Source organism: Tinamus guttatus, unplaced genomic scaffold, assembly GCF_059628265.1.
Source record: "Tinamus guttatus ecotype Peru unplaced genomic scaffold, ASM5962826v1 Tinamus_guttatus_pri_ptg000070l, whole genome shotgun sequence".
In the NCBI taxonomy this organism is placed as follows: domain Eukaryota; kingdom Metazoa; phylum Chordata; class Aves; order Tinamiformes; family Tinamidae; genus Tinamus; species Tinamus guttatus.
Genome location: NW_028288604.1, coordinates 1,585,677 through 1,610,254, shown reverse-complemented (window position 1 = coordinate 1,610,254; position 24,578 = coordinate 1,585,677). Strand labels below are relative to the sequence as shown.

The 24,578-nt window shown below is 39.3% G+C and overlaps 1 protein-coding gene across 2 annotated transcripts in view; it reads left to right on the top strand.

Annotated features, from left to right (window-relative positions):
• RNGTT (RNA guanylyltransferase and 5'-phosphatase) overlaps positions 1-24,578 on the top strand; it is a 176,412-nt gene that overhangs the window by 48,933 nt on the left and 102,901 nt on the right. For both annotated transcript variants that reach the window (XM_088519771.1, XM_088519770.1), the window contains exons 10-11: positions 3,688-3,759; positions 21,230-21,394. In XM_088519771.1, the coding sequence (XP_088375897.1) occupies positions 3,688-3,759; positions 21,230-21,394 (237 nt within the window). The remainder of the gene's footprint in view (positions 1-3,687; positions 3,760-21,229; positions 21,395-24,578) is intronic.

Sequence of the window (24,578 nt, the reverse complement as noted above, 5' to 3'; positions counted from 1 at the left end):
TGACTAATTAGAATGTGAAGTATTCCCTTAGAAGCCAAGTGTTTTGCTGCATCCCTACTACCACCTAAGGAAATGGAAAGATTTTTGTTTAAATTTTTTTGGCTGTCTTGTAAGAAAATGAATTAGTTCTTTTCAGGAACTTTCTTGGCATTCTACTTATCACCGGAGCAATGGAGTAAAAGATGGAGAAGTGCCCTTAGACTTGAAATATTTTGTTCTTTTGATTTGCTGTTTTAAGATTTGTGTGAACAAGGACTTGTAAGTTTATTGTAAATAAAAAGCATCTAAGTATACAAAAACGTTCTTACATCTATTCTGATGAACTGTAATCTTTGAGCTGCCAGGATGGTCCTTTCGTTTCACAAGCGAAACTAGCTGTTCGCCATGTCTGTGAGCAATACATCTGGCCTTCAGAGCAGCTCACAAGGATGGCAGAACATCCAATAAAATTCAGCTGGGTGAGGGTTTCCTTAGTAACCCCACACTATAAGAAAACAGATGCATTTCTGTTCTTCAAGCAATTAAGGCTGTCAAATTTTATTACTTAATTTTGAAAGCAGCAAAAGTGAGATAGGCGCTGTGTTCTCTCGCTCCCTGCTTTCGGAGCCCGGTCTTCAAGCGGCAAAGAGCTGCTGGGCAGTAGCAGCCACTCTGCCCGGGTCGCGCTTGTGCTGGAGGACCCTGGACTCTCCTGGAGCTCCGATTTAACCTACCGGGCACGTGAGCACAGAGCGAGGCCCATGCTGCTCTGACAGATGCTGAGGAGCTGCAGTTACCGTAGGGTAAGAACTTGCCGTGTGGGGACCTTTTTCTTCCTCTTTCTTTTTTTTTAAATCAATATAGAACTCACTTATTTGTAAGTTCTGCGGGAAAGGGTGTTATTTATAGCCTTGTGAGCTTGCAAAGACTGGCACTTTCTACAATATAATTTTTTTTTTCTTTTTTCATTTCTGAAATATAGCAGCAGCTAAAATTATGTTGAAGGTAAAAAGTTAGAAGAAAGGCAAGGGACAGGAGGGGAAAGGCACAATAAAAAAGTGTGATTAGATCTGGTGTCATACTCTCTCAGCTAAAAATACATTATTCAAGTTGCTGGTAAAATAAGATCCTTTGATTTGTGATTAAATTTTGGATTATTTTCAAGTCCAAACTGTTTGTTATATACGTGATTCAAAAGAAAAAAAAATTGTCCCCGAGCTGTCACTGCGGTGTTGTTCTGTTGGCTCTTGTCCAGCCAGTAGCTCTTAGACACGGGCTCTGCTACACGAGATTAGGGGAAGGAGATTAACATTTGCAGTCCTGCCCGTTTACATCAAAGGCGCTGCCCACTGGACCTTGTTCCCAAAGCCTGAAGGTTAAACTAGGAATTAAAGTAATGCCTAATGGACAGGTTATAAAGATCCTACTTCCTATTAGTTGGGGTTTTTGAACACATTACAGTGGCTGAAAATCTACACCAGCTACGTAAACGGAAATGCATGGATACAGGTGTTTCCTGTGGGTAGTTTTGTGTTCTATTATGCTGTCACCTGAGGGTATTTTTTGTTTGTTTTGCTTTTAAGTATTGTTTTAGTTGCCTAAAAATTACCTTAACTTCATACTACAAGACTGTATTTATCAAATCAGAATTACTCAGTACGAATTTGAATAATGTCTCAAATACCTCATTTTGTCCAACAGTCTATGCTGTGGACTTGCTTTTGAGATCTAACCCCAAGGTATTTTTAAATTCTCATAATGTCAAGAAGAATCTTGAAATCAGGATCCTAAATAATGATATGTTAGAATACTATCAGGTATTTGCCCCAGGGGCTGGGATGGTAGAATGTGGCAAAAGAACAAGAGGCAGGGAAGGGGGGAAAAAACAGAGATGAGAAGAGGCTAGTTTGACAAGTTAACATAGGCAAAAAGTTGATGTCTGAAGTAGCGAAGAGGCATTGTTATGAAATTAGTTGCACATTAAAACTAAACATTCCAGAGAACTATTAAAAACATGAATAATTCAGATTTTGAATTTTGAAAACTAGGCATAAAATCTTACAGTAGCCTACATTAGAAAGTTTTCAGGGTTTTGCATATAAGTGTTCACTTTGTGTCGAAGCTGCATCTCTGAAAATGCAGAGGAAGTGAAATCTCAAAACTTAAATATATTAATGCGAAAAAGAAAATAAAAATCTGATTTTTTGAAATTTTACTTGCGTTATGTGGTAAGGATGATTTTAAAAATATAATTTTCTTTTTACTTTGCTCCTCATTTCTAATTGTAAAACACGCGATTCATATTAGTATTTTTTGTTTTAATCTTCACGCACTCTTCCAAGTTTAAACATAATTTCATCTTCTCTCTTAAGGGTGGACCAATTCCATCTGTTTTCGCAGTTATTTATAGAATTTACCGTCAAAGAAGTTCTGCTGCTGTTTCTTTGGCAGTCTGCCAGCATCTTACCAAATTTGGGGAAGTGATGGAATAACATTTCATTGTGTCATATCTGTGTAGGCTTTTTCTGGATGTTGTTTAACAGAATCTGTAACTAAGTGATTTTTAGAGTTAAGAATAAGATACTGTAATACTTTAAAGGAGTATTTTTCACTCATTGAATTAAATTACTTTTGACAGTCCTGTTTTGCTTCACTTCATATAAGGAATTGTTTCTAAGAGAGGTTAAAAAGTTATAAAAGTGTGGTACTGACCCAGCAAGAAAAAAAAAAAAAGATTTAAGGTTCTCTTTTGGGTTGTCAAGCTCATAATCTTGTTTTCCTCATTCCTTTTTACCTTTTCCTTCTCTTTCATGTCATATGGATAAATTTAGAATTTCACTTTATTATCAGCAGCAAAAAGCCCTTGGCTGGCACAGACTTCCTACTATCCAAGATTCTGGGGGAGAAAGAGGGGAAGTTTGCTTGCATTTAGAGAAGGAAATATTTTAAAATTACCATTGGCAATTATGACTATTTCCTATCAAGCTAAATCATTTTTGTTGAATTCATATAATAAGAAGTCTGAGTTGCAAATGTAAGTATCAGCATGTAAGATGTATGTGTATTTGTAACATAATTTCAGGAAACATTTGTGTTTGTATATGGATAGTTAATAGATTCTGTCCTTGCGGATCTGTTTTCAAGAGAGATTATCAGTATATATGGAATTTTAAATAAGTTCCTGTGATGCAGCTATTCTGTGTGATATTCCTGTTTGAAGGAATCCTACTGCTTAGTCACAATGCAACATTCAAAGAAATTGTAGTTGTAACTGAAATCTGAACATCAAAATGGACATTTATGCTTGTTCTCCACATCCTTGCTGTTGTACTTGCTGTTGTAGGGGAGATTTTCAGAAGTCTTTGCTTAACTCATCACACTTTCTACTCTTTTATTATTATTATTTTAAATATTCACTCAGGGTAAGTAATGATTTTGAAAGCTGTGGAGAAACTGATATATAAATGTTGCAGATCAGAATGTGGAGTCACATTCCAGCTTTCTAATTTTTTTTCATGCTTCATGAGAAACATTTAACATCACAATATTATTTTTATGATCTTGATCTAGTATAAAATCTATTTTGTAATAAGGATGTGACAAGTAATTGACTACATAATGCTTACAGGTATGTGCACTACATATAAATGTGTTGACATTCTTTTATGTTCATGAAATAAAAGTAAATATCATCTCTTTTCTTTTAAGGAAATGATCATCGACAAAGTTAATGGGCAGATTGTCCCTCGGTACTTAATATATGACATTATTAAATTTAACGTAAGTACTTTTTCAGTTTTACTGCAGTTGTCAGTTATGATTCATATTTCTATTTTCATTTTAGTTGGATAATTAAGAAAGTGATAGAAGTCTAAATACCAAAAGTGTTTGAGTGTTGTGTAGCTTGATAACAAGCAACACATCAGAATTAAGATTGAAAGCAGTGGTTTCTTTCTACCTGCTCAAGAAAAAGTGGTGATTTGAAAAGGTCTGCTAAACATTCTTTTAAAAAACAGTCTGTTCCTAGAGTATGCTTTGAGTGTATTTGAACATAGTTTAGGTTTCAGGAATAATAAATTGAGACTTTTTTCCCAATGTAAACCTGACTATTAGATAATCAACTCAGTTACAGTCTGGGCACAATTTAAAATTCTGAAATTTTTTGCCTTCCAGAGAAGCGCAAAAGCTTCATACAGATGTAGTTGTCCTATTTTCTCATATTTTGACTGGAATCTATAAGAAGGAGGAACAAGTTTTTGGCATTATTTTATAGAATGAAGCTGTTATTACCAAAATCAGTGCATAAGCCACTACATGAGCATGGAATTATCTCTCTGAAATGGGTGGTTTCTTATCTAGGTTTCCAGTAGATGAACCCATATTGCAATAGCAACAATTGTCTTTTATGTAGATAGGCAAATTGAGGGGGGATGGAGTAGTTGACTCTAAGTAGTGTAAATCTTCACAGAGCAATCACAGTGCTTCTGGATAGGTTACTCCATCACCTCTTTAGAATAAAACATGCCAGAGCCTTGAGGTCACTTTCCGACCTTTACTGTGTTTGAAAGTTGCTTTAAAGAAAGGCTGTCCTTCAGTCCCTTCCTCTGAATTATTTATTCCGGTTACTTTCTCCCCCGAACTATATAATGAATTTAAAGTGGATGTGGGGTCTTACAGCATGGTTTCCTAACTTATGTAAAGCAATAACAATGAAGAAGTGTTTCACTCGTCAACTCTCAATAAATCGTCTAGTGAAGAGATGTTTATGTCAAAGTCAGAGAAAGTGCCCTTTAGGAAGGATTAATTTAACCATATATGTTTCTTAAATTATTTAAAATAATTTTGAGAGAACTGAATGTGTTAAATTAAGCCACTAAAGCTGTGGCTAAATACTCCATGGAATAACACTACAGTATCTATTAATGTTTCTGGAAATACGGAATTATTGTTCTAGTCTTCCTGACAGGACAAACAAGACTACTAAGACTCAGTGCGTTTCTGGATTCTTTAGCTATTGGTGACTCTTCCAGGCTTCAGGAAGGTGCTAATCAGCTTGCATTGGTCATGCAATGTAAGGGAGAATTGCAGAATTCGGTATTTGAAAAACACTATTCCAAGCAGTATAGTCATCCTGTGAATTAGAACAGCTACTGTTTATATCATTCCAGTTATCTGCTTTTAAAAGTAATACTGTGGGTCCATGATAATTTAGAAATACAAATTTACTGTTAATGCATTACAATTGCTCAGTCGTGATGAACATTTTTTTAACCTCTTCTGAAGAATAGGTGGTAGTTTCCTGGATCTTTCCATGGTTTAGACTTTTTAATAAGCAAAAGGTGTTTGTAGAGTTATGAAAAGTATGATCTTCTATAATAATACCTGGGCTTTCATTTGTCCTTGACACTTTTTCATGTGTCCTGCCATTGTCCACCTGCCATTATTTTCTTTCATGTCATTAGAGTTGTTGTCTCTGATCTTACTCCGTCTAGTCCATTATTCACTGCTATTTCTCTCTCTTTGAAAAATGAAAGTAAAGTAAGAAGGGAAGAGTTTCCCTCTTTAGGGTATGCATACCCTGCCTTAGAAAAATAAAACTCATAAGCATTTTGATGGAACCTTTTTGGGGAATGAGGTGGTTGTTATAGACCGTCATATATAGCAACGTACACAGTCTTGGCTTGTTAAAGTTCTGCTGGACAAGCAGAAGTCTTTCAGATGATTGCTAAGGTTTGAAGAAAAGGGTTGTAAATGCTGCTAATTTTTTCTCCCAAGTTGTCCTCCCCATGTGAGAGAGCAATACAACTTTAATTCCAAGGACAAATTAAGATAGTATGTTAGTACAAACAGGGCTGCAGCTGCAAGAAGTCATTAGCAGTGGTCCTCCTAGACAGATTAAAAAGCACAGCGGCTTTTAGGTTAATTTTAGAAGCTTAATTACAAAACTGGGCAAACGAGGATATTTGGCTTGGCAAGAAGTGCTCAACAGAATTTTATCAGTAAGAGAGGTAGGTGTATTGAAAACCTGTAGTTGGCAAAATGGGAAAAGTTCTTTGTTCAAGTTGCGTAGGTTAGATTGTGTAATTCAGCATTTTTGTAGTAAGCTTCAAATTAAATAATTACATATAGCTGGGAAAGGGGGGGAAGAAAAAAACAAAACCAGCTGTATGATGTCCTCAAAAATTCCACATTGTTCTTTTGATCTTGATAGTAGTTGCGTCTTCTGAAGGTGAATGGTGGAGTTACTGAAGTGGCTGGCCACTGTAAATGAAGTGATTTCCAGCCTGCCCTCTACCTCAGCTTCTCTCCTGATAAACAATCTACAAAATCACGTTAGGAAGAAATGATGATTGGGGTCCTAAAAAATGCCACTGTTGCAGGGCTTGCCCATGCTGGGCCTTGTATTAGTCTGTTGCATTAGCAACATTTGGGTCTTTGAGTTATGCTCTGGCCTACCTGACACCTACGTGTCACCATGTAAGTGACAAGCCTGAATGATGGTTCAGATGCCTTTGAAAATGCTAAATTCAAAAGCAGAGCATGCTTTTGAGAGGAGCAAAAGCTACTCTGGGTGGAAAGCTATAAGCATATTCAGTGCACAGCATAAGAGTTTAATATTGATTTGAACGGAGGAAGCGAGAATGCACACGGCCAACGTGCAAGTAGAAGAGGAAAACTGAACTTTGGTATTTAGGGGCCAAAGGCATCTTTAAGAAAAAAAGCAAGATTCAGAAAATGCACTAATATTTAAAATGCCAGTACTTTAGAGTGTGTTGTTTGTCCTATGAAGTGTCATTTTAGATCACTGTAAGCAAAGCCGATGTGTCGCTCTGGGAGCCAAGCTCGCCCTTACCCTTTCCGAGCAGTGAGTCAGCAGACTCCGCTGCTAGAGATGCCTCTGCGAGAATGTGAGGATGAACCTCACCCACAAGCACCTTTGCCTGCTCAGCCAAAGCCGCTGAATGATGCGCAGGCACCAGGGCAGGGAGAGCGAGGCACCCCCGGGCCCAGGCGGCGCTGATACGGCGTGGCCGGGGCTGACACGGAGGGCGGCCCAAGGCCCGCGGTGCAAGAGCAGCCCCAGGGAGGCGAGGAGCAGAGCGGGCGCGGCCGTTGGCGCAGCTGTTGGTGCGACGAGCAGAGCGGGCGTGGCCGTTGGCGCTGCCGTTGGTGCGACCAGCAGAGCGGGCGTGGCCGTTGGTGCAGCCGTTGGTGCGACGAGCAGAGCGGGCGTGGCCGTTGGTGCTGCCGTTGGTGCGACCAGCAGAGCGGGCGTGGCCGTTGGCGCTGCCGTTGGTGCGACGAGTAGAGCGGGCGTGGCCGTTGGCGCTGCCGTTGGTGCGACGAGTAGAGCGGGCGTGGCCGTTGGCGCAGCCGTTGGTGCGACGAGCAGAGCGGGCGCGGCCGTTGGTGCAGCTGTTGGTGTGACCAGCAGAGCGGGCGCGGCCGTTGGTGCAGCCATTGGTGCGGTCGTGAGCTCCTGGGAGAGCCGCGCTAGGGCGAATACTTATCCAAGGGCTGTGTCTGCACTTGCCAAAAAGGAGGCAGGGAGCTGGACTGACCATCTAGAACAGCACGCAGCCGTCCAGGTGTCTGGATGCAGGGAGTGCCAAAGCTTGATAGCTCTTTTGGACAGCTGTAGGGACAGCAATTGTGTGAGATGTGAGCAGGTGGCTGAACTGTGAGAGGAGGCGGAAAAGCTGAGGAGCATCTGGAAGTCAGAGAGGGAGAGAGACTGGTGGTGCCAGGATCTGACCTCTGAAAAACATGAGCAGGCACTCGGAAGTCCCCAGCAACAACAGCAGCACAGAATCCATCCCTGAGCCGACACAAGGCAGAAGATACCAGGACAGGAACGAATGGAAAATAGTCCAGGCTCAAGATGGCAGGAGAAATCCTTATTCTCCCATCTCACCCTACCAAGTACCCCTATCCACAGGGAGGGAATCCTGCCCCTCTGCTCAGCTCTGGTGAGGCCACACCTGGAGTATTGGGTGCAGTTCTGGGCTCCCCAGGACAGGAGGGACATTGAGCTTCTAGAGAGGGTCCAGCGGAGAGCCACAAAGATGATTAAGGGCCTGGAGCATCTATTGTGTGAGGGAAGACTAGCTGGGCCTGTTTAACCTGGAGAAGAGAAGACTGAGAGGAGATCTGATCAACGTGTATAAATACTTGAGGGGAGAATGTGAAGAGGATGAAGTGAAACTCTTCTTGGTGGTGGCCAGCGACAGGACAAGGGGTAATGGTACAAATTAAAACACAGGAAGTTCCATCTCCATGTGGGGACGAACTTCTTCCCTGTGAGGGTGACAGAACCCTGGAACAGACTGCCCAGAGAGATTGTGGAGTCTCCGTCTGTGCAGATCTTCCAAACGCCCCTGGATGCCACCCTGTGCTCTAGGTGTCCCTGCTGGAGCAGGGAGGCTGGACTAGATGATCTCCAGAGGTCCCTTCCAACCTCCACCATTCTGTGGTTCTGTATTTGTAGCAAGATTTAAGTCTTGGCATGTCTGTAAATCATACAGTAAAGACTATTAAAATGCATACAGAAAAAATAGAGAATTAAAATTTTAGACCACAGCAAAATAATGCCATATGATTTTAAATTTCTAAATGTCGTATACTGTAATATGACTTTGAACTATTCTCACTATTCTCAGACAACACTGTTGTTGTGCTTCAGATTTGGGATGCACTCTGTATTTCTGTTTTCATGGTTCTTTCACTTGTTTTGAAGAGCTTAAATATTCTTACCATTATGTTTGAAAATATATGAGGTGATGCAGGACAGCCTTATCTCTGTTGCATGCCATACTTTTATGGCTTTTAACAAGGGAACATAAAAGATTGAAGGCTATTACCTAAATAAAGCCCACAGAGCTTAGCCTGTCTTCTCACTCGGTAGGGGCTAGAGACCACAGTTGCCTTTATGAGCAGCAGTGAAAGTTGTACAGAGGTGGCACATTTATTTTTAAAGCTCTGTGTTCAAAATTTCAGCCTTAAAAAACAAACATAGCCCCTATAAATAGCTATTCATTTTGTCCCATGCTACTTGGTGCCATTTTGAAGATAACTGTTTGAGAGAAATGTCTGCTTGAGATTTAAGAGCTGCAACTGTCAACCAGTGATGGATTAGCTGGGAGTAAAAATAAGGTTTTCCACTTTGTGTGCAATATAGTGATATGGGAGGTGACCATGGAATCACAGAGTCAGTGCCTGAGTACATCAGGGTGTCTTTCTTCAGGTTTAGTGAGTATTTTATTTGCGCGTATGGCAAGGAAGGTAAAGCACAGCTGAAGTGGTCATAGGAGAGAAGGGTAACAGAGACCTAACAGCGAACAGGGGCTAGATAAGCAGTGAAAGAGAATACTCAGGGAGAGGAGGAAGGGAACTACCCTTTAAAAAGTCGAATCAGATTGTCACCAGTGAAACTTCTTGTTACTTAGCTTTTGCTTTAGGATTGCTACGATGTGTTTGGAATAAACTACAGCAGGCTTTTCTAGAAAGAAGTGAAGGAAACTGAGGAAATGTATTACGCTTGAAATATATTCTGAACACTTCGCTTCAGATGTCTAGACAGGAAAAAATATTAGAAAGAAGGAAAAACAAAAATTTGGTTTCTATGTTTGAGAGAGATTTGTATCGGACACAAACGATCTGCCTTGGCAGCCTGCTTTCATGATAAATTTTGTATTCAATTTTGATGCTTATCACCTGTAGCTGCTGAAAAAGTTTTAGTGTTCAGGAATGCTTATGGAGCACTTTGGTTCCTTTCCTCTTTAATCGCCATTTCTGTGACATCTGTGGAAACTTCTGGTAATGCATTCCATTGTGGTACAAGGGAAGCCTGTGTCTGGGAAAACAAAGAATTCTTTAGGAGATCAAAAAAGTAATTTTAGAGTTATTTTTGTCTATCTGAATAGAACCTTAATTATTTTTAATAGTAATTCATAGTATGGCCTCTTTCATGCTGAATGACGAAGCATGCTTTCATCTTGCATGTAAAAATGAAATTAATAGGAAGAAAGCTATACACAAATAGAATAAAGTCACTCTTGCAACCTCAGCTCCTTAAAGAAAACCAGAACAATCCCAACTTTTTTTTTTTTCTTACTTCACTTGGTTCTTTTGGAAAAAGCAATTTAACATATATAAAATCATCTTGCAGACACTAACCTAGGAGGCCACACTTGAACTGGTAAACCGAACTGAAAGTGATAGGATCCAGGTACTGAAACTTGTTGCTCTTCTAAGTAGTTAGAATGATCTCTGGCTCAGTCTTGGCCCTGGCTGACTAGTGTCCTTCAAACAATTCCCAGGAATAGTTGGAGCGTTAGCAGAGGTCAGTGACTGTTGTTAACAGATGTGTTGAGATGTCGCCATCCTCCTTTGGGGAGTAAGAGAGTTTAACAGTATGAACATGGTCACCCTGCCAAATGGCCTCAGGGCAGTGTTCAATCAAACAGTGCAAAGGCACCTTAGGTATCTTCTCACTCCCAGATGATGAGCTCAACCTCTCGGGAGTTCAGAAAGTGCTGTTTTCTGAAATGTCAGGTATCCTGCCATTCATCCACTTCAAGGGGTGCATGGTAGAGAACAAGAAGGCTCTTTACACAAGGGCAGGAAGGAAAGAAGAGATGAAATGTGCATAAATACCTTAAGGGAGGACGTCAAGAGGCTGATGGGGCCAGACTCTTTTCCAGGTGGCCAGCGATAGGACAAGAGGCAGCAGCCACAAACTAAAGCACAGAAAGTTCTGCTTGATTTTGAGGAAATAGGAAACAGTAGTTTATCATGAAATATGTAAGAGTTGTGTTATGGAGGATGAAAGAAGCATCAAATACTAATTTGTCACTTCTGCTTATGTATGGTGAAGATGTCGCTATCATGTCAAGTCTCATGTCCAGCATGTGAAATGTTTCTAGAAGTAGAAAACAATTGTATCAGTTATTTTTCAATGAAAGCTAAGTCGAATTTTTTCCAATATATATTTTTTTCTTACTGGAAAATGACAAATTATTTCTTACAAGTTCTTGTGTTTAATTGGCTTTTAACATCCCGATTGAGGGTGCTCGTCTGCATTTTTGTCACTCGTTACATATGCGTTGTCATTTTATGCATGAAATTCAGATTTTTCATCTTCCTCTGAACACGAAAGACTGACAGTGCACAACATCCGTTATCGTTTTTACTCTTGTTGACTACAGAGCTAAATGCCACCAATGGCTGCTATTTTTCAGCTTCCTGATTTGGGTGTGTACGTTGTTGAGCACATCTTAGTAGTATCTGCGGTTGTATAGCATGTATAGCATCCAAATAGTTCATGAAAGAATCAGATATGGTAAGTTACTGCAGTCTAAGAGAGGAAGCTGATGATAATTAACAGTCCTAAAAGTAAATACATGTAAATTAAAAGTCCCTGTTCATCAGAAGGAATCTCAAAAAGAAATGTCTTCATTTGTCAGTAATCTTTAAGACAGCTCTTCATGAGAAACCTTACCCAGAGAAGCTTTTTCTCACATCGTTATGCAGTAGCTACTGATATATGTGTAAACACTATAGCGAAGCCACCATTCATGTTTCCTTAGCAAACTAATAACAAGCATTGGCGTAAGGGGGATCTAATTAACGCATTCTTAGCAGAGAAACTGAAAATGAATAGTGCTTTCCTTTTCCTTTCTGCACTGGCCTTTAAGATTTTAAAATTCTAGCCAAGATTTTGTGAGAGCAGATTGCAATGGTAAGAATAGACTGAATGCCTGAAAGGAAGATGATCATGATTTTAATGTTTGGGAAGGTGATAGCATTTTGCTCGAGTTTCCTTAAATTCTGTGCTTAAAACGTAATATTTAACGTCAAAATTTTTTGGTTGTCAGTATGCGTAACGATATAGCTGCTATTAAATAAAAAATGTCACCGTTAAAAGATATTCTGGTGATAAATCCTGCTCACAGCTATTGCGTTCATTGAATTCATGCATGAAAAAAATTATTTAAATCCCTGTAATATACTACCATGTCTGACTTTTCCATTATAAACCTCATTTTAAAGTGATTTAAAGCCCACAGTACATACTGTCTCTCATTTATTAGTCTATTAACCTTATCTAAAAATGTACTGCGAAAATTTTGAGGGCACAATTGAAAAAAGCAAATTTAATTGCAGAATCTTTTCTCTTTACAAATGTGTCTGACTACAAGTGACCCTTCACTCTTAATTCTGAGGTCATTTCTCAAATGATACCACTTTAAAATACATGTTTAAATTGTTTTGGCTGCTATCAGAACTCTGGAAAATGAAAATGGTGTGTATATGTTTGTTCTTGTATCCTTTCTATTAATTATTTAATGCTGAGATTTACCTAACGAGTGCCCAGAAGTTTATAACAGTGGTTACCTTACATGGTGGTCTGAAAATGTTATTTTCTTTATTTCCTTCTGCCGTGACTTAGCGCTGTCGGGTAAGAGAAGCGCAGAGCAGCTGCTCAGGGGCGCGCGCGGGCCAGGCCGCGGGGCAGCCTTGCTGCCTGGTGCAGCGCGGCGCACGGCGTGGCGGTTGCTTGTAGCTGTGCGGCTCCGGCACCGTCGTTCCAGAGCCTTTTCATAGTCGTGCCTGACTTTCCTCTCCTTTCTACTAAGCCTTGTTTATTAAAAAGGGCTTCTGTGTCTGGTAAGCAGAGAGTGCACATCTCAGCTGTTCCGCAGACCTTCTTGCCTGTTGCTCCTCACACTTTGGGAAGATGCATGGGCGGCCGAAGGTGCCGTGTTAGGCTCCTCTGCATCCCTCCTTGCTGTGGCGCCTGCTGAACGTAAATTATTGCCCAGGGTTATAACTAGTGAGTGCTTTGGCTTTGGTGTTTTCTTGTTTCTCTTCCTGTACTTTTTGTTGAATAAACTGCTTGTTGTGGGGAAACTCTTTTACAGTGTGGTTAGTGTGAAGGATGGCAGCTTTACTTGCTGCTTTGGTTGTCTGAAAAATGCAGCGGATTTCTTCCTTCCCCTTGTGCTAGATCCCCCTTTCCCAAGCCTCAGGGGCACTACAAATTGGAGCGAAGGTAGTTTATTCCTCACGTTTGACAAAAGCAAGGATGCTTAATGGGATGTTATTTAAAAGCAGTGGGAACGCATTTGAATTTTGTCCCGTGTTGTTGTTTCCCAAAGTGAACGCTTTCATACCTTCCTGTTGTGTGTGACTTGCGAGAGCCTTCTGGATAGCAGCTCCCAGCCAGGGCAGTCCTTGGGAGGAGAGGCGCAGGGCTGCTCCCGGAGGAGAGGCAGGGACTTCTCCAGGAACTACTGTAGGAGTTGACATAATGTTAAATCCGCTTCATTTTCAGGTGTTGCGTTATGTAAGTTTTACTTATTGTGATGTGATGCTTTTTCCACAAACCATAGTGAAACTTGAATGTTTAAGTTCCATTATATATGGAAAGAATTATTGAAATGTTTCAAACCTTATACAATTTACAGAAGAAAATTCACTTTTTTTTTTTTTTTTTTTTTTTTTTGCTTGGAGTGTTTCTTTAAAGAGTTTTTCTCGCTCTTTTTCCTAAATTCTGTTTTGCCTACCTTTGATACTTTTAGCCTTAAGAATCACTTTCTATTTATTTATTTTTTAGCCTTTTTATAATTGTATTCGGGACTGTTATATGTGATTAAATGAAAGTGTCTCCTTTTCCTTGCAGTTTGTATTAACTGGTATCATAGAAACTGCCGAGTGGAACTGGACCCAACTTCTGCCTCAGTCAGATACGTGAATTCTCTCAAAAATCTGGCAGTGGTCACAAGTGAAGTGCAAAGTGTGAAAAACTTGAGTGGAGCAGGTCAGGCCAGGCTTTAGGAGAGAGGACCAATATACTTGAAAAAAAGAAAAATATATATAATTTTCTTTTAAGAGCTTGTATATCAAAGCAGGCGAAAGAGAAGATGGCTGATGAGTTGTTATAAGAAACCAAAGGGAATATGTTCAATTTTTGTCATATCTTATTCCCTAGGTTAGCTTTGCTTCTTCATGGTCTACACATAATCCATCCCTGTATTTCATATTGTCAGCTTTTTCTGTGTCTTGTCTTCCTATCTTTCCTTGTTTTCTTTTTTTTTTCTTTAGTTCTTTTCTGATGTCCCTTCAAAAAAAAGAGAGTTAATCAGAAAGATAAGCACATAATTTAGGATAGAGTGAAATTTATGAATGTAAAACTGGGACGCCTCTAATGCCTTAGATTTTGTCTTCAGCATATTCTGGTAACTTGAATGAATTTTATAGTGTAGTGTAGGACTTGGGGCGGGAAAGAATATGAAGACCATATTTTCATCATGTTTAGATTATTTCTTTTATTTAGAAGAGATAGGAAGTAGAATGATGCTTTTAGATTCAGATTTATTTATGGGTAAACTCATTAGTGCACATAATGAGCTAGATACCACAGAGACCAACAAATTTTTTTTTTAAATAAATTCTTCAGGATTTTTCTCCTCACTCTTCCTGCCTAGCACTTTTACTTACTGCAAATCCTTATTTTAAATACTATGAAGTGATTGCCATCCTCAAGAATCTACCTAGGTAGCAATATCAAAAACCTGAACTGTATAAGTAGATTTCATGACCCAGATTCCTGAGAAAAAAGTGTCAGATGGTATAGTGAATACAAAGCAAGGATAAACCACAGTATTTTCAAGTATGAGAGATGCTGAGCAATGTCTCTGAGATGCTGGGATTTTCCCATGGTTCTTTAATTCATTGGAATAATAATTCTTCATCAGAAGGACAACACTGTAAAAGCGGCAATAATAACTCTCATGAAAAGGAAGGAAGGAAGAGAGTGTGGGTGGGGGGCAGGAGGAGAACACACTGGGAAAGGAGGAGAACACACTGGGAAAGGAGCAGGTTGACAAGAGGAAAACTGAACCATGCAATAGCCCTAGCTGGATGCCTCTGTATCACCTGCAGCAACAGCACTAGCAAAAATGGTAAGAAAAAGAACAGAAGCAGTCAAGTTTTTTATTCAGTAATTTACTTTCTAGATAGCCTAATTTCAGTGCTAAATAAATTCTTTAAATATATACTCACATAGGAAGACCATATGGAGTCTTTCTGTGTGAAAGGATATTGTGATGATGATGGAGAATCTACTGCACACGTATGGACTGTTTGAATTGGGCCTTTTCGTTCTGCCTTTAAAAATGGGAAGCTGACCTATGCCTCAGATTACTTGAGGGAGGCAGCCAGTCTAGACAGAACATCATTCCTGTTGTTTTTAATCATTTACATTCCAGCAAAATCCGCAGATTGAGTTTCGTTTTTGAGGACTCGGAAGGCTTTGTGAGGATTATAAGGATTCCAGAAGAGCCTGCTGTATACGCAGCCAGACAATGACTTGGACTGTGCTTCCTGTGTTCCCAAACCAGCAGCCCCTAGGCCAGCATGAGCGGGTTTTTGGTGCTCATTGCACCTTGTTTTCCAAAGGGATGGCTGAGGCCTTGGTGCACGGAGCTGCCCGTTCCCATAGGGCTGCCTCTTTGCGGCCCATGGTTAAGGGAGCCCCATGCAGGCACTGGGACGAGCAGCGTGCGCTGCCTCGATGCCTGCGGAGCGCAGCTCGTCCTCGTGTGCTTGCAGCCCTGCTTGTTACCTCGTGTTCGTAGCTCATTTCCAGCAATCCAAGAAGGAAGAGAGGGGGGAAGGGAGCAGTGTTTGTGGTGCAGTCTGGATTTCCTAGTTTTGCCTTATCTGCTCATTCACAGTTCTGAGTGTTGTGCTATTTCCTTCAAGTTCCATGTGCTAATAAACAACGTGGTCAGGCACAGCTGTGTATCTGTTAGGCCTTGCCCATTAGGCTTGGCATGTAAGCTTCCTTCTTTTGTTTATCCATGCATATATGCATTTTTTCAGTAAGTTTTTTTTTTTTTCAAAAAAGGAAATGCAAATAATTCAATACTCGTCTTCAGTATTGTTTTTAATAGATCTGACTCCTTAAACCATTTTTGATCTGTGGTAAGTTAATGCAGTATTCCATTAACTGACAAGACTGCAACAATTCAACCAATGGGTTACAGAAATATAATAGCTATTTATTACTATATAATACTAATAATATATATTATTATAATAGTATTATATACTACTATTTTATTATATATTATTATAATACAAATTATTTATTGGTATTATTGTTATATTTTTATTGTAATATAATAATAATGATAATTGTTAAATTATAATAATCATAATCATACTATAATGGTGATCAATAGTTTATTATTATTATTTACTTATTATTGTAACATTTCAGCCAATGTTTCACATGCTCTACCTCACTAATAATTTCTAGAAAATAATAATTTCTAGATAATTTCTAGAAAACCTTGAACTACTAACTTTACCTTCATTAACATATTTTTTGAATATGAGTGATTGAAGTTAAACATTTAAAATTTTATTTGCAGATTGTAATGGTCCTTTTGTCTTTAGAAACAGAAAGTTTAAGAAGTCATTTGTAATTTTATAATATTTTTCACTTCCGTAGTATTTTACTTCTCATTCCTGCTTGAAAACTTCAAAAATTGGAAAAAAACCTGTTATATGCAATAATCTTATTTTGGGATTGCAAGAGCACCTTTTTTTTTTTTTTATTTGAAAGCTATGTGCATCAAAAAAAATGACAGCAGCTATAAATCCACAGTGGAGAGAAATACGTGCTAGACCATCAATATCAAATGCAAAATATTAGGCAAGAAAGAGCTAATAATGGGCTTTGTTTGGAAATGCAGATGTCAGCTGCGGGTGCCTTGGTTGTCAATAATCACATTAAACACAGGGTAGAATATCAGCCTGTGCTTGTTCTTTATTCTTCTCTCAGAATCATTCAAGCTAAGACAGTTGTGACATAAGTTCTGTTGTGGCTTAGTAAGGGAGGACGTGTATGGAACGTATATGCCTGTATGTGCTGCATTATTCATGCTTAAGGTACTGCTTTGGGGAGTCAAGTAGAAGGTGCTTTGCTCGCAGTTAGGCTTCAAGTCATGTCTCATAGAAGACAAGAATAAAGATGCTTAATTCATCCTAGACCAAGCTAGTTATCAACTGGGAACATAGATCTAGACAATTTTTTATTATAATTGCATCTGTCAGAAGCCAGGTACATATCAGTTTCTTTTAGATAGTATTTTTCTAGGGTTTAGCATACACTTGTATACCCTACATTGTTACTGCTGCCTCATCAATATAAGTAAGACTTCCCGTAGTCCATTTAAGACTTGACAAGTTTCCTGAGCTGTGGCCACAAGCCCCCTGTGGAGGAGGGGGCAAAGGACACTCAAAATCAGAGGATGAGAGGGACTCCGAGCAAGGGGGACATGCAACAGGTGCCCCTTGTATCATGAAACCCACCTGCTTTTAATTCCTGCTTTTATTTACTGACCCCAGGCTTGCATTACTGACCAGCCCTCACAGCCAGATGGAGCTGAGAAGCTACAGTTTGGCTACCTCGGAACAGGTGCCAAATTCTGTCTCTCAGCATTCATCCTTATGGGACTTTCATCATTTTGTTAAATAAATTGCTCATTTACTTATCTATTTTTGTTTGACAGATAGCAGTTGAGCTGTAGAATTCTGTAAGCATGTTTCTTTTGTGAAACACTAGGTTTTTGTGCGACTTACTGCCTATGAGTTAGTTGGTGAGCTCATCTGAACTGCTGTAAATTTCATTTTTGAAGGGTGTAAAATCAAAAGACTTTAAAAATCCTCTTTTTTTAATGTCACATCTGCTGCAAGCCTGCTTGATGCTGTGACCTCTTAGTGCAATGCACAAAATGTCAGTTGGTGGTAAAAAAATTCAGCTGAGCTAGCAATAAGATGTGGATTCAACAAATGCCTCATCTCTTGAGGCTTGTCTAGTTTGTATTTTTGCTTTAGAGCAAGTTTTAATTACTGTAAGGGGGAAATTTTGTGTTTCTGTCACAGCTAAGAAGTACATGCTACCTGTTAATTGTGTTTTACCTTATGCTGTCTATCTTACTGTGGGACAAAAATATGTAGAAAAGGAGTTAACACCTAACACACTGAAAAATGTTCAGTAATTGTGCCCTTGGGCAGTGTTGACCCTCATGTTTCTCAAAAGAGAAAAAGCTTGCATATTGCAATAAAGTCTCAAATAGCTGAATATTTAATAATACATTGCCTAAAGACATACTTGTGTTCAATTCTGAAGTTAGATTGTAGATGCATTGTAGTCTGGGTTTGGATAACTTATAAATGGGTGCTTTATATATACTAAATAATCCCTTTGTGTCTTTGTGGACATCTGCAAATTATTTATTGCAGCCTATATTACACTCCTACTTTTTTGCTAAAAGCTAGGGTTTATTGCTTGAAGGTTTTATATCTGTCTGAGGTAAATACTGCCTGTATTAGCAATGGTTTTTTATAATTATGGCCAGTTTCTAGAAAACAAACTTCTAAAAATGTCAAAGGAAAGGCCTTCTCCCTTAGTAGTGTTTTTATTCAAGATGTCCTTGATTTAAATTCAAAGTTATGGTATTTTTCTTACTGCTACCATCCGCACTTTGGAAGCATGAAATATTCTTGGTTTTCTTGACTGATGAAGAATTTGCTTGGCATCAGTATCTGTATTTCCACATTCCTTATAACATTTTGTGAGCCCAGCTCTGACCTTTCTGTGGTGGAACCTGGTGGTAATATACCCGCCTGCTTAGCAAGCTCTGAAATAAAAATATATGATTGGCAGAGCTGCAAGAAATAATTAGTTCTTAATAGACGTGAAAAATGAAAGGGTTATTTAAGGGAAGAGAAAGCGAGTAGACTTTGTGGAGTATATAAGGCTTTTATTTTAACTACTAAAGTATTGAAATAAATTTGTCACTATAGTATAACACATTGGAATGAATCACTGTAAGGAAGCTCCTTAATATCTTTGCTATTTTTGTAGGCTCAGTATTTAAAATGTTAATTAGTTCATTTGCTGTTTCAGAACCACATGTGAAATGTGGCCAAGTGGGAAGGTTAGCTCGGGAAAGAGCGTGCATGCTGAATTTTGCTTAAACTGCCTTGAGGAATGGTTTGGTATGCTTCAAACTAATGATAAAAAACGATGAAAGTTTCCCAGGGAAGAATTGGGCAGGCTTCTAGTGGCCATTACAGAGGTTAAGATGGTGGGATTTTTTGCACTTCGGTCAGAGTTACAGAGGAGACAACACCGGTCAGTCTAGAGATGAGCTCTCAGCTATGCTGTGCATGGAGGCAGAGGGAATAAATGACATCTCTGGGAGTGTATTTAAAGCTCTGTGGATCACGCAGCCATGCTCTGTGAAGGGTGTGTAACGAATGTGCTGCTTTCCTGCTTCTAGGATTTTTCCATATTCTAATTTTACATTCATTAAAATGTTTCTTTTATTAATAGCTACTCCAGCATATGCAAGGAAGGCAGAGTTGAAGCTGTGCAGTCTGGCTTGGCCATCCTGCTGCTCAAGTGTCAGAAGCAAGGCATTAACAACCAAATCCTTTTTTTCTGTCTTAAGATGCTCAAGATTAATAATCAGAGTTCAGGCTAGGAGGCATTTGACCTGTGTTAGTCCTGGCTTTACGCAGGATGCGCCTCCCCGTAGGCGATGGTGACTCTGCTGTCCTTGCTGCTGCAGATCCAGGCTGATTCACGAAAAGAAAGTTGTAGTGAGCTGTTCCAAGCCGTGTGGCATGGAGACACTACAGTGACAAATTGAGGACTTTTGATGGGGGTCTAGTAGGCATTTACTACTAAGAAATAAATCCAAGGGAAGCTTAACGCCCCTCCAGGAGTATGAAATGTTGAAGATTCTGGAGAAAAGCCAGTGTTATCAGTGCCGGGATGATAAATGTGGAAAGAAATCATTAAATTTATGTTAATCTAAAATAAGCTCTTGGTTTTTCGCTCTTCAGAAATTCTTCAGGATGTCAGTTGGCCACTTAATTACTTTGCATTCTTTTAGATTGACCAGTTCTGATTTGCTGTGCTCCACTTTGAGGATGGGGGCTTTTTATCTGTTGAGATGCTGTCTGTTTCTCCTCCAGCTGCTTTTAACTAGGGAGTAGGTGGTGCTGGTTCTCCTGCCCTGTACCCTGCGGAGGGGCCTGGCTGGGCGCTCGAGCGCTGCGGTGCCTCCGTCCTGTGCTCGTTGCTTCTCACTGCAGAGAAATTCTGCAGTTGAAGCTGCGGCTCTGTGGGCTAATCCTTGGTGCACCGTGAATGGGAGGGTTTTGTAAAGTTACTTCTGTGTGTAAATGAGGTGGCAGAATGAGGGATGAACTAATTGAAATAAGTTCCGCTGCCCTAGTGTGCTTGAAATGGTGCTAATGTACGAGCTTGGAGCCTCACTGCTGTAAAAGTGGCACATCTTATGGACTCTTAACTTCAAAATTTATGTAGTGCCTGTTGCTCACTTTCACTTAATGATATCTGCAGTGTGTTCTCCTCACTGTCTAACTTGCAAAATGTAATAAACTCCAGTGTGGGTAATTAATAATGTGACGAATGTGTGTTTTGAACATTCCTATTGATCTGCTGCATTGCGCCAAATGTAGAAAGAATAGTGTAAAGACCGTGATTGATTTTTGGATCCTGAAAGGTCAGTATACTACTGAGAATTGAATAACTTTTACTACCTTTTGGCGGCTGCACTATAACATACTTTGTGCATTTTTGTTGCCGCTGTTTATTGGAAAAATTTCCAACAACAATAACCATATCTATTTTTCTATAACAGAAAAACTAACCTTTATGTAACTAATGCTTCCTTCAAAGCATCAGCATATTGCATTTGAAGCAGTGGATTTGCTTAGCTCTGGAAATTTCATTGTTATGTTGTCCTTAAAAGTATTATGAACAAAATGAGCTAAATTACTGGAGAGGTAAGCTGTGTGGAAAAGAAATATGTAGTTGCTACATCCAAAGAGGTAATTAAGAAATATTTAACTTTAAACTATTCAGCTGAATTTTAAAACTTACTTAGCTCTTACAGGCTTTGAATGCAAGTTATAGACTTTTATTTTTCTGTGAACTTTGATTTAATTAAACCTTTTATAACCCAAGACAAATGCTTGAAAACTAAATATTTAGCAAAATCCTGTATATTAGTGATTTGATAGTATTTTGTATGTCTGTATAACTATAAATGCTTTGTAAAGAAAACATTAGATTGTTCAAATAATTTGCTAAATATTAGTTTAAATACTATTTCTATTTGTTTATTCAATTTGGCAGGGGCAGCCAGTTGGAGATTGTGATTTTAGTGTTCGGCTTTCATGTATAGAGAAAGAGATTATATTTCCCCGGCATGAAAAGATGAAGTCTGGTCTTATTGACAAAGCACAGGAGCCATTCAGTGTTCGAAACAAACCGTTTTTTGACATCTCCAATGCAAGAAAGGTAAACTCGATTCAGGTTGTTTCTTATGTTGTGGTGCTGAAGGCAGTAGTGCTGTCTTGAGTAAATTTTCCCATAGCTTTTTGGGCCTTCAGCAAATTTCTATGCAAAGCAAATGTTCAGCAAACCTTGGCTGAGGTTTTGTAGTTGGGGGTACTTGGAAGGTGGTTTTAGGCTACCCATTTCTCCTAAATTACAGTTTTCCCCATATTTAAATACTGCTGCACCAAAACCGAGTTTCATGACGTTGAGCGATGACAAGAGGAAGTTAACAGTTTACATCTGAACTGTCTCTGGGCTCATGGGAATGTCTGAGAGTTGTTTTGTTTATACAGTCCTCCTACATCAGTAAGATTGTAATTTTCCTTTTGCTTTCAGTCCTGGTTTGGCAATAGCATAAGAATCATGAATTATGTTTGAACTCCCATTTCATATTCAGAATTGATTATTAAGAAACCATAGTAGTTAAAGTCTCCACATCTTAATGTAATGCCCTAGGCCTTCTTAAATTAAGAATATAGCTTATAAATGTATTAGTTCCTATCTTTCATTGCGGACTGTTCTTTTCTGTATTGAAATATCCTAACGCTGTGTAAAATATTTTATTTCTCTTCTGCGCATTAAATGCCCTGTGGGAAATGCTTCCTTCTAGAGTAGCCAGTTTTCTCTTGGCACAGCTGGGGCCGTGTCTCATCAGTGCAGAGCAGTGGAACCCAAATTGTCTCCTTCCATGTGCTCTTGTCGTTACCTGGAGTGGGCGGCAGGTAGCGAGTCCTGCTCTCGGAGGAGTAACCATGGAAGTTCTGGGGACTGAAAACTAAGGAACATGATAAAGCCTAAGTTAGGCCATGAAAAAGTCTGGTGTGTGTTACGGAAAAAAAAGTTGTCAGGTGAATTACACGGATAGAGCACCACTTTGATCACTTCTTTTTATTTGTAGTCTTGCATTTTTGGATTGTGAAGTTGGTGTATTGTCTAACTAAGCATCATGAATTGGAACTGGTTTTTCATAGGAAAACAGGCTGTCTGGAACACATCATTTTGAACTTGGAATTAAAAGAAACAAGAGCAAAAGGAACCAGTAGCTTAAAAATTGCTTTCTTGCATAAATTTATTGTTGTTTGAAGTGTTTCGAGGTTTCAGACTGTCTAATGTGATTTAAAATCGGAGGAGTTCTCAGAAGCCTTTCTAGAAGAATCTGTGGGTGAAAGACTTCTATAAGCAAATCTCCTGCTAGTTATGCTAAATAATTCTGTGAACAGTGATCTGGATAAATTGTGACCTTTAAGGTAAAAGTCAAATTTTATGAAAATACATTTTTTCTTTTGTTATAGTCTGAGATTATGAAAGAAAAAAATAGTAATCAGTGTGTGTTTTCACCATATTTTTATATCGGTCCCAGGAGATAACGCGTTCAGATTCAGAGGAAACTGTCCTATGATGATGTGTGATTTTTTTTTTTTTTTTGTTCCATTTTATTTTGTTCTGTTCTATTCTTAAGGCTATTCAGAGAATATTGAGAATGATGGGTTTGTATCTGATGAGGAACAACTAACTTCTTTTGAAGCTGCATTTTGCAGCCTTTCAATCCATATAAATTGGATGTACTGTTTAACTATAGGCATTCTGTCCTCTCATGTGCCCGTCCTGAACTCTGTTCTTAGATCTGTGGTGCCTTTCTTAGGCAACCAGAAACCATTTGTAGAAGATTTGAACTATCTGTTTACGTTTATGCTGTGGCTTTAAAAATAGTTTGAAGAATCAGTTACCGTCACATCTAAACACTTTCCTGCTGGATCTTAGCTCCCTTCCCCAATTCCTCAATTCAGTTTCTTCTACAAGAGGCAGTTGGGCTTAGTTGCTTCAAATCCAAGGTTCATTCCTGTCATTCCTGCTGCTGCCAGATTATGGTCTCCCCCTAGTAATTCAGGTGCAATAGTGACCATGTGTTTAATTTTATATATATGCATATATTTTAATCTTATAAGTCTAAATTTTGTGCTAATGTCAGGTTATTAGGTCCCCAGCAACGCCTTCCAAATCACTTTAAAATCCAGGGTGCTGGACAAAGGGATCCCACCAGGCAGTGGAACAAGGTAGTAAGAAAGAAAGATGCAGGTTTGTTTAGCTATGCCTGCTTTCATCAGGAATAGATTTTTTTCTAGGCAGATCACAAAAGCTTTTCCAGCTTTTTCATGAAGACAATTTGACATGGTCTCCTCCTGTTTTAAAAATATGTGCTGTAGAAGCAGGGAAGATTTCAAGGATTAACTGCAACCTCATTAAAGTTTATTTTGTATGGAGATTGAGAAGAGCTGAATTAAGATCCTGCCTTGGAGTATTTGCCCATGTCCCCCTCTTGAAAAGCGAGGAGGCTTAAGCCTGCTCCAGCCTTTCACAGTGCTAATCTAAATGGCTGGTTCTGAATTGCTGTAAAGAAGGTTCTTTATGCAGTTCCTGTAGGAGGTATTGAGGGTGGATAAACCTTTATTAATACCCTGATATTCCCAGGCTGAGGAGATGGAATGCTGTTATCCTTTGGAAGCAAGCGTTTTTATATATTTCCCATCTGAAATGTTCACATTTATTTCTCTCCCAAATGGAAGGGGGAAGAAAAAGAAATGCAGAAGTGCTATTGCTGAACATTCTTTGAATCCCTGTTCCCAGACAGTTACAGTGATAAAGATTCAGTTGAAGAAGAAAACAAACTCTACGGGAAATGAAGTGAATTGCCTAGATGGGATCCAACACTCGGATTATGTTCATGTCTGTAAACAGCTCTGTCCTGTGGGTCATCCTGGGGAAATAAGAGCAGGGTGAAACACAATGCCTTAAATTCAGCAAGAAGAAGCTGTTGAAACTGCTTTTACATTTTCCTCAAGTTTGGTGCTGCTGGCCATCTCCTGTGCTGCTCTTGAGGATGCAGTAGGGAACAGAGAGAAGAGCAGGTTCTCACCAGGCCTGATACTGCCGGCGCCAGGAAAGCGCTCGAGAGGCCCGGGCATCTCTAGCTGCCTGCGGCGCTCTGGCAGCAGGCCTGCCCCAAGCTGGCCTGGCTGTGCACCCATATTCTGCTTCGGGGGAGTCCCAAACCAGTTAATGATGGAAAAAAAGTAAGAAATTGCCATAATGCAGTGAACATGATTCATTCTTTTTGTTCCCTTACTGTAAGAGCGGGTGATACTGA